The following is a 12,294-nucleotide window of genomic DNA, read 5'->3' on the forward strand; positions in this document are numbered from 1 at the left end:
CCTATAGCTGAGAGTGTGACTTGCCCAAGGTCCCCCAGTGGGTTTCTATGGCTGAGCCAGGATTTGAACCCTGCTCTCCAGGGTCATAGTCCCAACACTCAAGCCACTGCACCACGCTGGCTCTCCCATGCAAGCTATGCCTGCTGAACCCCCTCTTCCACAAAGTGCTTAAAGGCACAAGAGCCCTGTCCTCTTGGACAATTTATCTCACCGTGAAAGTGATGTATACACCATGACTGTCCCACTGCTCAGTTGGCTGCAATTAGATATTTCATGAAAGCAAAGAACAACATTGTTAAAGGTGGTAAATAATCTCCCCACTAACCACTTGATTATGGTGTCAACTGTTAGTCTGGACAATTGTAAGGGCAAATCTTCTGGCTACCCATAACAGTCTGGGCAACTGTAAGGCAAACCTTCTGGCTGCCCATGATAACAAAAGGCAACAGGAACACAAGCAGAATATATGTGGCAATGATCATGGCCTAAAATGACATGTTCCATTCCCCCCACTCCACAAGAACCAGGAGTACCTCAGCTTCCATATATTCCTGTCTGTCCTTGTGAGGATTCATACATAGGTCTAACTAAAACAGAAGCAACTGGGAGGAAAAAACTGAGTTGGGGACTGAGTAAAACTCATGCGATGCCACTGTAAGTGAAACACAAAATTATGAGGAGTCACAGAAAACCAGGAGTTTCGTTAGCGTTTTAATATTGCTTTCAGAATAACCTTCCTCAGTCAGCTGCCCAACTCTGGTATAACAATGCCATAAATAAAACAGAGAGAGTTCATGGAGGGCAACTGATCTGTCTACTGGTAACTCAAAAGCACAGCTTGAAAAAGTCATTTTAGATTACAGCCTGTAACATCCCAGAGGAAGAATGACCAATAGCTATACTGGTGGATGCTGGGTATCAGCATTCAAAAAGTGTCCTCCCACAGAAAAAGCTCTACATTTAATGACAGGAAGGTATAGGGGTGCACTGGTTTTGGTGGCAGAGCAAGGCCCTAGTTACATTGAGGGTGTGGGTGGGGAAGAGACAGAGATTCTGACTCACTGTTTTGTCAGCCAGTGTCTTACCAGAAAAACTCATTGCTATCCTTTATGGTTTATTTAGCTATAATTCCATGAAGGCATCACAGACATAGGAGGGCAAACTTAGAGCCCTCCAGATTCTGATGCACTAGAGATCCCAGCATCCCTGACAAATGGCCATACTGTTAGGGTTTGATGGGAACTGGAATCTAACAAAATTCATAGGGCCCTGTTTCTTACCCCCGCTGTTGGACCAAGCAAATGGAAAATGGGCCAAAATAAGTAGATAAAAGCTTGTGGTGGTGGTGGGATACTTTTATTGCACTGAAGATACAGTAGGCTTTCATGCACCTCCTCCCAAGCCATAACTAATTCCATCCTGAATGGGGGAAAAAAGAATCTGCTCTGATTCAAGACTCTGCATTCACTTTAGTGGTGACTGCCTCAGGCTTAAAGCCAGGTTGATCCCCATTCTTGTAGGATTCATGTCTTTCCACATCCATGTATAGAAAGTCACAAGATGGAAGCCCTATTCTGCCTTTTTACAGCAAATATCTGCAGAAAGTAATACAGGTCTATTAGGAGCAGAGGAATCCATAATGAACAGGTTAGTACTGTAACTGAAAGGTTGCAGAAACACTATCTATTGTTACTTTTGGATCTTACAACAGACTGACCAGAGCAGAAACAGCAACCATCTCATTCATTTTTTCATTGCATTCAATTCTATAGTAGAGGCTGCCCTGTGGTGACATGTCATGGAGACTTTTGGTAAGTGCTGCATCTTACCCTGCTCTGTGAGGGTAAAAATACACACTTGGCCCATGTGCCTCTTGGATAAAACTCCCCTTAAAGTACAGAAGCGCTCAGGAGAATGACTAGGAAGAGAAGAGGCCTCAGTACAGCCAACAATTAACTTTACATCTGCTTACACAGTTAAAAGTACATTCTTCAGGGAAAAGGACTAGTTTTCCAAGTACATACATGCACATGCATTTCTCCATGCATGCATTAAGACATCAAGGTGAAAGGTCCCATCTATGGGAGCAGAATAAGACTTTAGAGTACATAACTAGCAGGATGAGAACTGTCTCAGTTTCAAATCTAATCAATGGGCATTCCTGACATTCTCGTCATACCTAAGAAAACTTCTGGACTGCTGGTTCCAAATCACTATGAGCAACAACATAGTCCAGTGGGATAGAGTATTAGGACTTCAAATCAGACCTCCTAGATTTAAGCCTCTATTTATCCATTAAGTCTGTGACAAGCCCTACAATGTGTTCTCAATGTGGGGTCCAAGCCTTACAACAGCAGATAACACAGAAAGGTGCCTCTGAACATGTGCAGTGTCTTTTCCTAAGACACTAGACCACTGCCTGAGCTTACTGCAGTGTTTTCAGTTCTTGTGACCTGTATTAAGCAGGCAAAACAAGAGCCCAGCATGCAGCATGCTCTCCAAAGTCGACACAAGTGCAAGTTGCATATTTCAAAGTGCTATAGAATAATTTAAAACTTTTTTTTTAAAAAAAGAACCCAGCAGGAAAGCAAAAGATATTAAGAAAACCCATCTTGCCCTAAATGCAAGAGATTCATCGCTTCATGCCAGCCTCTGTTCAAACATAAACAGTCCTTTAAAACACTCTTATCCCTTATTCCTCAGAGAAAGAAAAAAAGCAGCTAAAAAGCCGTAACTGCAGTATACGTGCTTTGAGACAAGATGGGAAATTTTAAAAGCAAGTTTTCCTCCTCCCCTAACACACAAACTTGCCCAAACAGTTAAGACTAAGGTGTAATATGGCTCAGAGAGTTACACACTTGTGTTTCACAAGATAATTTCTTGAGGGTGATGTGCATCCAGACAACTACCACCCAGTAGGAGAAATCCTGGGGTTTCTGGGTTATCCGTTCAGCATCAACAACTGTGCTCCTGGGCACACTCCAATAATCCCCTGCAAAAACAAGTCTTCTTATGCTCATGCCATCTGAACTTGTCTACTCAGAATTAGGGAATATGCCAGGACCCTGACCACCCAGAAACCAAAGTGCTGGCTAGAATGATCATAGGGGCTTCCTACCCCATCACACAGGGTGGGGTTTAGCTGTAGGAGGACCTGTACTCCCAACTCCCAGTTCCCTAAGATGTTTGCAGGCACGTTCAGCACCGAAGGTTACGTCCAGTCCAGAGCGGAGGTGTAGCCAAGCCTGAACCTCTTGCTTCAGCCATTGAATGGTTTTCGAGTCTAGGGAGAGACAGAAAGAAAGGTGACAAAAACTTCACTGAACTTCAGCGATTTCCAGAGATGGCTTAGTTTTCAGCCTCAATCCCATCCCAAAGGACCAAGGCTAGACCATACCTGGATTGACCAGCAGAGGGCTTGGATGCTGCTGCTGTCTCTGCAGCTGGAGGAGAAAACTGTGTGCCAAGATTGCTTCCTTGGCATGCTCTTCCTGAGCACGCAGAGTAAGGGCATCGAGAAGCTCGGAATTGTTGGATGTGCTGCGGTAGTACAACATATGCACCAGCTCAAGGGAGTGAATGTTTCGGCGTTGGCCAAAGACCTTGGGGGACAAAAACGTGGAAGTAGGTGCAAGAATCTCCCATTACTCAGAAAGTCAGGTCTCCTGGAATGGGAGAGCTTACCCAGGAGATATCATAAAATTAGAGTTGGAAGAGACAACAAGGGCCATCCAGTTCAACCTCCTGCCATGTAGGAACACAGAATCAAAGCAGCCTCTGTTTAAAGACTTCCAAAGAAGAAAACTCCAACACATTCCAAAGGAGTGTGTGTTCCACTGTTGAACAGCTCTTACTGTCAGAAAGTTCCTCCTAATGACGAGGTGGAATCTTCTACTGATGCAGCCTAGAATCACATTGGCATCACTGTTGACTCATGTTCAACTTGTGGTTTACAAAGACTTCTAGATTCCTTTCACATGTAGTCTTGTTAAGTCAGGTGTCCCTCATCCTAAGTATTTCATTTTTCTGCCTAAGTGCAGTATTGTACCCTGTAGCACAATACCCTGTTGAAATTCATTTTGGCCCAGCTTTCTAATCTATTAAGATCATTTTGAATTTTGATCCTCTCCTCTGGGACATGCAGCTCCCCCTCTTAAATTCACAGCTAAGGCTGGAATATAGATATGATACATGAATGCATTTGTGTCAGAGCAATAGTGGCAGCACATGCTGTTTATAATTTTCTAGTGAAATGCCCATCGCTGATAGGGTGGGGGGGATGGATATGGCTGGAAAAAGACATTGAGAGACTGGATAGCTATCTTTTGGGAGTGCTTAGCTATAGATTCTGCATGGCAGAGAGCTGAACAAGATGGCCCTTGCATAACCTTTCAAGTCTATGATTCTATCACAATTGTCTATTGCCATTCCTCACTTTTTGTCCTTCCGGCATCGGCCTTCAACTTTGTGCTTATTATGCGCTTTTCATTATTTCCTGGCAAAGTGCCCATCAATATGAGAAAAAGAAGGAAACAATGCTTGTTATTGCAAAAAACACATTGTGGGGTGGGAGTAAAATACATTATAGGCGAGCAACTAAAGCTAGGAATGGAAAAATCTGTTCATTGCAGTTTCCCAATTTAACTTTGTTCTTCCTGCACCAGTCTCCAACTTTTAAAAGAAGTCTACATGAAAATGCATTATACATTTCCCCAATATACACTTTTGGGAAGCAGATTTTAAACAGGATTCTGCTTTGTAAGATTTCGTTGCACATGCATTCATTTTTTGCATGCACACTTTCTCAATGTGTGCATCTCTGCAGACATTTTTTTATTCAGAAAACACCACTGAGAAGTACAATAACTGAAGGATAACTAATTCCAGTTTGCATACTGATTTGGGAAGTGCCGGTCTGCAACAATCTAACCAAAATGTGAACAAAACAAAATTATCTCCCTCCCCTAATGGTGAACATTAGGTCTTGCTACCTTTAATGATTTGAGTTCTGATTCAGAAAGATGATAGAGGCATGCATAAATAAACCATTTTTTTAAAGACCATAGTTGTGGGGTGCACAACCTTCAGCTCCCCTAAGGCTTTAAATGATGCCTCTCATGGGTGCCTTCATTTCCCAATGCCAAATTCCACTGCCAGATCATCCACTTTTCTATAGACTGCACCTTCCCTGCTGCTGCTACCAGTGATAAAAGAGCAATCTCATACCATAGAACTGTCCCAATTTGATGGGTACAATCATAGTTAAACTTCTGCCATCTCCCACAGTTTTTTCACCTGCTTTAAAAATGCTCCAGTTTCTCTCTCCTTCCACTTTCCCTCTTTGTTCATAGCTTACTGAAACTGCTGCAAGCTGAGGTCAAAGAACAAACATACTTTGCATGCAACTGATTGAGCAGAGAGAGAAAAGAGGAGAGCAGAATCTGGCTCTTCCCAGTAGGCTCAGGAAAAAGCAAACAGCTGCAGCCTTTTCAAGCTTGTGTATTTTTTCTTCATTAATAAATTTTGCCATCTTGAATACATTCTGATGTTGTTTGGCCACATATGCCTTAGTTTTCTTATGTGAAGTGTTCAAGAGTATGCAATCTATATCAGGTTCACTGGGGGTGATGGGGAAATTACCATCAGGGAGTGTGTAGGAAACTCCACTATTTCCCAGTGAGAAAAGAAAATCACTGAGATGTCTGCATGCGCCTATGTGTAACCCCAAAGTCAGCATCATAAGTAACCTCTGGATTCAAAAAATATTGAGCAATCCTGTCCTAATGCTAAGGAACTCTACTGCTAATTAAGAAGTGGATTGCAAATTATTTACTTGTTAAATTACATCATATTTGTGAGAAGCAAGTTCTATAAACTGTATTTAAAATATTATATGACAAAGAAAGACTTAGCACAGATGCAACATCAAATCACTGTTTGATACTATGTGACTGAGCCTGGGGCTTAGTACACTCTGGTATTACCTCTGGTTTGTTTTAAACCAGTTTCCTCATTATGTCCAACTGGGAAGCTATGGTTTGATGCAAGCTGTACAGTCTTATTGATACAGTTGCCTAATCATGATTGCTGTTACATTTGAAATGCATTATTGCCTGTCCACAGAGTCCTTTCTATGTAGTCTGCATTTTATTCCATCCTATTTATACAGAGTTTATGTCAATGTCCCCAAGTGTTTCATGTACACTTATCTCAATAATATATACTACAGTTCTGTACTGATTAACCTGGGAGAAGACTGAAGATGAGAGATGATAGCCAACTAATGAGTCAAGTTCAAAGAAGAGCTGAGATTTGAAGTGTGGGATTACTGGTTCTCAGTTTGGTTTTAGCGAATACACTTGCTGTTAATTTAGGAACATAAAACAGTCCCTTGGTCAGTGGTGCCAGCCTGGATCCATCATTCACAACCTCATCTGTTTTATAACATGAAATGGTGGATTCACACAAGCTTATAGAGGGCTAGTTCTGCCTCTGGTAATGTGAGAGAAACTTAAAATGGACCTTGCTGTTTTATACTAATGGTCAGTCTAAGTAAGTCTTTCCACAAAAATGGCCAACCGGATGCTTAAAGGAAACCCTCATGCTAGCTGAGATTATATATCAGACTTCTGCACTGCTGCAGGCTGTTGGGAACAAAGGCCTACTTCTGACATATCTCAAGTAAAGGACAGGCTATGTGCAGCATAGCAGGCCATTTTAGAAACACCTGAGGAGGGGGGGGGAATCTCCTTTATTTGTTTATTTACTCCTAGAGATTGCTTCAGGAATACTGACTTTGGCACTGAGCCAAGTACTGTACAGGGGACCCACAGTCCTCTAAAAATAGATATCTTCTTCAAAAAACTTCTGTTTTCTATTTTTCAGGAAAACGTTTTTGGGTTGCTCTCTGGAAGCGGTAATATCTGTAGGGGAATTTGAAGAAAGAAAATTGACTTGAGCCTTCAGTGTTGCTCATCACAGCTCTGAAGAGTGCAGTCATGTTTCCATTCATGATTCGGTTGGGAATCAGTTTTAGAGATAAGATGATTCTGCTACAAGGCCTTGGTAAAAGCTACAGTTTTTCTGGAAAAGGTGGCATTGGACAGAGGTTGGGAAAATCAATTTTTGGGGAACTACAACTAACGTAGCATGATCTCCAAATTCATCATCCTTTGTGGCCACTGGTCAGGCTGATTGGAAAATACTCTGAGTTGTAAACCAAATAAACTAACTTTGCTATGCTCTATTTATAGGATATACATACCTTCCAAGCACGAAAGGCCATTAAAGCAGCAAAGAAAATCAGCAGTGTGGTCGTGCCGATTTTTAAATCAGAAAGGATCACCATCCCTACGTTGACAAAGACTGCTAAGCCGCTCACTATGAGCATGGTGTTGAGAAGGGCCCTGTAGAAGATGGAGGTGCGAACTTTGACAGCTGGTAACAGCTGCTCCAGGCCTTCCAGGGGAATGTCCTTAAAGCATTTCAGCATCAAGTGGGCGTTCTTAATCCGAGCAGCCACTATCACCCGTTTGAAGTAGCGCCTGGATGGGGAAAGAAGGTAGGAACATCAGAACATCAACAATACATGAAAAGGGTATTTCTTAACAAGAATCCCTTCATGTTAAGCATCCCAAATTCTGCAATAAGAAACTGATCTCTTATCAAAAGGTTCCAGTTCTAAGAAGCAGAATTTATTTTTGTCCTTGAGAGCAAGTAATCCAAAGGTTTCTACAGAGAAATCCTAAGTTTTATGAAGTTTTATTTAGTATTCAGAAAGTGCAATCCCCAGCTTCTAAAGTATTTCATGTACATTATCTCAAAAATCCCCACAATCTCATGAACAGCTGCTGCTATACAATGTTCAGTGATTTAGCTACAAGCCACACCAATGCAATATACAAGGCATGGCAGAGGACTGCAGATCAGTGGGAAAGCACATGCTTTGCATGTAGAAGGATAAAAGTCCCTTGCATGTCTGGTAAGAAAGAGGTGAGGTAAAATGTAGTAGGAAAGATCTCTGGCAGGAACACTGGAGATCGACTGCCACTCACTAAACTGTAAAATTTGTTTCTTCATTATATGGCAATGGGCACCAACCTAAGATGGATTTAAAAGAGGTTAAAAAGGATCAGGAAAGCTACCACTAGCATTTATTTATATGAAAATTTTTATTCTGCTTTTCATTTGCACAAGTCAGTGAGTTCCAGGTAGTTCATGGCAGAGAGAAAGCCTGTTATGCCCAATGCTGAAGATGTATCCTTCAGAAAAAGACCCAGGGCCCAGGAACAGTGATCCCAAAGAACTCCTTAAGCAAGGATCAAGAAGCTTGGGCCCTCAGGGGAGAGAAGTGAGGGTACACCCCTTCCAGAAGGGAGAGATGTTCCCAAGCTGATTTTAGCATCAGTGCCTAAAGAGGCAGAACAGAACCTTCAGCCCAGAAGAGTCTAGTTGCAGTACTCATAAGGAGTAGAGAACTTTTCATGAATAACAGTGTCTTCATATGTGGGAACTCCTCACAAGGAAGACTTTCTAGAAGCTTGTAATACACTGCAGTTGGGTCCTGGGTGGGACTCTTGAAGCTTCTGCTTAAAAGAATCAATTAGAGGAGTTGCTGGACACTCAATTTAGTCTGAGCTGCTGAAAGCCATGTACAGGAGATTGGACTGTGACTATATTTACTTGCTCCTAGGCTACTGTGTACCATGAAATCTTGCAAGCACTTTTGAATTTTTTTTTCTGACTTTGCTTTTCATCTGCCTGCCTGTGTTCTTAAACCTTCATTGGCTTTGGCTCCTGCTACTTGGCCACATCCTCATGGTACTGAGATGTTTGATTTTAAAAAAACTTTCCTCCCTACCATGCTACACAAATTTATATCCTGTTGAAGTAGTTAAATATATAAACAACAAGTACTAGGTTTTATGCATGTGGCTGCCCTAGACCCTGGGCTGCTGCCTGTCTGCCTGCCCTGGCCCAACCTGCAGTCTGGCTCCTGTGTGAAATAGGTTGAATCCAAGTTTCCAAAAAGTGACCAAAACATGCCAGGACAGTACTGAGGAATGGTGATCATTCTCACAGGGTAGATTCTCACAACAGAGAAATTCAGTCTCAGTGCTGCTTTCAAACAGAAATCTATAGACTAGAGTATGGACATCAGATTAGCTACCCCCACAAAGATCTCAGGGTTGCAAAAGACAACAGGAAGATCATTTTTCTTGCCTGTCTGCTGGAATCCGAGTTGTGCCAAAGAATCCTCTCTTTGGGGTAGGAATGGTTGTTAACACACGCAGAGGACCTGTCCGTTGGCCAAGAGCCCAGAATTTCATGTATTCATACTGATCCAAATTCACTGTCACCTGCAGAAAGGAAGTCAGGCCTGGCATAAAAATACAATTGCTGTTAGAAACAAGGGTACTTGGCAGTCCCTTTCGCACCACACAATTGAAGCACCCTGACAACACTTTAATGGGCATGGGTCTTTCCTATGGAATACTTGGATTTTAGGTCTGCCAGATATTTCAAATTCGCAGTCACAGAGCTGTACTGCCTCCTCAAACTACAGATCTCAGAATTCCATAGAATACAGTCACCGCAGTTAGTGATATCAAAGTGCTGCAATTGTGCAGTGTGAAAGAGAAACTATTTTCATCACTACAAGAGGTGTCCCAGGCCTACTATGAATGTTCCTTTTTTCGGGTTCATTTATTTTTTAGGTTAATTTCTTTCACATAAAAGTTTTAAAAAATCAATATTAACGACTAGAAAAAAATAGCAGAAATTTTAGGCATAAAAATAGCAGGGAAACAAATTGCAAGAACAAAACCCAGTGTCATATAGAAAAATAAAGCAAGCTGCAGACCAATGTAGCATGGTGGGCACTTTGGACAATGGTATGTTCTTAGAGACAAATTTATAGAGGATTAGATGACTGCTGGTTGTGATGGCTGTATATTACTTTCAGTATTAGAAGCATTATGTCTTTCGGTACGACAAGTATGGGGTTGGTCTACTGAACCTATGCATGAGGGTTTCACACAGGTATCTGACTGCCCACTGCAAGGACAGATTACTGAACTACTTTTCTAAAGCAAATCTAATGGCTATGTTGTCTGACACCTCAAAATGTTAATGTATGCACACAGCTGTTATTATTTCAGAGCTGTGCTGTTTATCACAGATTCTAGTAAACATGAAGGTCTTTGGTTTAGCTCTGCCCATATTTATTTTGGGGTGTAAAATACCAGGTGCTGTAAGCTACATTTCAGAGGAAGTAACTGGCACAGTCACCTTGGAGTACTCTTTGTCTAACAAAACCCTATGAAATCCATGAGGTCAATCCTGCCCAACACAGGCCACACCTGGACCATATCCTGAGGGTGGTGAACCACAAGGGCATAGGCCAGTGTTTCATCTGACAAGCTGTTAAAGTTGGCCTGGTCCAGCAGAGGTTCCATCTTAGCCAAGACCTTCTGTTCTGTTGCTAACCGTTCAGCATCTGTCAAAGAGAACTCGTGCAGGGTGTCCCGGTCAGGATTAATAGGTGTATACAGAACCTGCGAATTGGGAAAAATAAACATCAGTGCAAAGATTAGTATTAATGTAGCATCATGTTTATCATTTGCCTGCTCGCATTGGTGAAAAGGAATTCTATACAAGAGGGAGAGATCACCCCATTCTAGTTGGCTATTAGTCTCCCATGGTGGTTGTAGAAAACTCCTTTCTTCTAGAATGCTTAGAAAGAATGGCTCATGGATTGCTCTATGTCTTCTCTCTGATCCTGATGAGTTTCTCTGCTGGTTACAGAGGAAAGCAGTGCATTTTCTTGTTCTTTTATTACCAAAATGGACACCAAATAAAGTAGCAGAAGATGGGCACAGTGATCCATATGTCCTCTGCCAGCCCATTTTGTAGAAGTCCAGTCTCCATCCACTAGCCTACTCTAACAGCATAGTTTGAAAAGATGGGCTAGTACATTATTTACCACTGTGGTGTAGCCATTTGAGTATTGAACTAGGACTCCAGCAGACCAGGGTTAAAATCCCTACTCAACCATGGAAACCCATTGGGTAACCTTGAGCAAGTCATATGCTCCCAGCCATAGAAAAAGGCAACAGCAAATCTCCTCTCAATGATCTTGCCAAGAAAAGTCATAGAATCATAGAGTTGGAAGAGACCACACGGGCCATCCACTCCAACCCCCTGCCATGCAGGAAATCACAATCAAAGCATCCCTGACAGATGGCCATCCAGTCTGTCTGTGATACTGGCGCTTACTTGAAGGCATTTAGCAACAATGCAAGCACCGAAAACCTTTAGCTTGAGCCAGGACTGGTGCAGTGCTTAGATGATGGGTCACTGGTGTACACATGGTTATTTAATGCAAATCACAGCATTCCTTTCTAAGTTCCAGCACAAACTGATTCCCCCTTTTTACATATACATGAATAATTCATTTAGAAACAATACCAGTCCTGGTGCTTGTTATTACCGTTAACTGCTCTCGTATAGAGTGGTAATGGCGTAGAAGAGAGGAATCCACGTGAGAGACAAACGCCAGGAACGATTCTCGATCCGTAAGGCTTGAGGAGTGGAATTCCTGGGGGGGGGGTAGGAGAAAAAAGCCCTCTGAGACCAAAAGTGGTCAGAAGTCAGTTTTATAGAGGAAAATTCTATGTGTCATATTGAATGGCACTTGCTTATGTAAAGGGATGCCTTGCTTGGTTCTGAGATGTTACTATCTTTGATAGCCTTTCCCAGTACTTGTGCAAAAACAACAGATTTTATTAAGAAGCATATAAATGTTACTTTACATTTAAAAAAGAATCTCATTTAGAAGCTTGTTTGGTCTTAAAATCTTAGGAAGAAGCCCTTTTCTCATTCCTATTGACCTCAGAAGCACACTGAGCAGGGATGTGAAAGAAGGCTTACTTGGTTGTCTGGTCCCAGGCCATGGAACTCCCTGCCAAGAGAAGACAGGTTGGCCTCCTCAGCACAGAGATATTTTATTCAGGCAGGCATTTATCATCTATATTGAGTTACAAAGTATTTGAAAAGGAGCATTAAAAACAGCTACATTTTGAATTAAATTATGCTTTAATATATTAAAACAATTCTGTTTGATTTTACTGAATTTTACTGTTAGCTGCCTTGAGTATTGTTTTAAGCAGAAAGGGAAGATGACCATTTAATAAAATAAATGGATATAATTCTTCTCCTAGTCTCCCCATCAGTTTGAAACAGCATTTTATTTATGCCCAATTGGACAGAGACTGAATTATTGTTTTTTGCAAT

The 12,294-nt window shown here is 41.8% G+C and overlaps 1 protein-coding gene across 4 annotated transcripts in view; it reads right to left on the reverse strand.

The window, feature by feature from the left end:
• TMEM143 (transmembrane protein 143) overlaps nt 1–12,294 on the reverse strand; it is a 15,706-nt gene continuing 3,412 nt past the window's right edge. For 3 of the 4 annotated variants that reach the window (XM_042472992.1, XM_042472994.1, XM_042472993.1), the window contains exons 3-8: nt 11,492–11,599; nt 10,362–10,556; nt 9,223–9,359; nt 7,265–7,544; nt 3,398–3,602; nt 1–3,283 (exon numbers count right to left, since the gene is read on the reverse strand). In XM_042472992.1, coding sequence (XP_042328926.1) covers nt 3,123–3,283; nt 3,398–3,602; nt 7,265–7,544; nt 9,223–9,359; nt 10,362–10,556; nt 11,492–11,599 — 1,086 coding nt within the window. In that variant the 3' untranslated portion in view covers nt 1–3,122. The remainder of the gene's footprint in view (nt 3,284–3,397; nt 3,603–7,264; nt 7,545–9,222; nt 9,360–10,361; nt 10,557–11,491; nt 11,600–12,294) is intronic. The other variant, XM_042472995.1, reaches the window with a different exon arrangement.

This window comes from Sceloporus undulatus, chromosome 6 (genome assembly GCF_019175285.1).
Source record: "Sceloporus undulatus isolate JIND9_A2432 ecotype Alabama chromosome 6, SceUnd_v1.1, whole genome shotgun sequence".
Lineage (NCBI taxonomy): Eukaryota > Metazoa > Chordata > Lepidosauria > Squamata > Phrynosomatidae > Sceloporus > Sceloporus undulatus.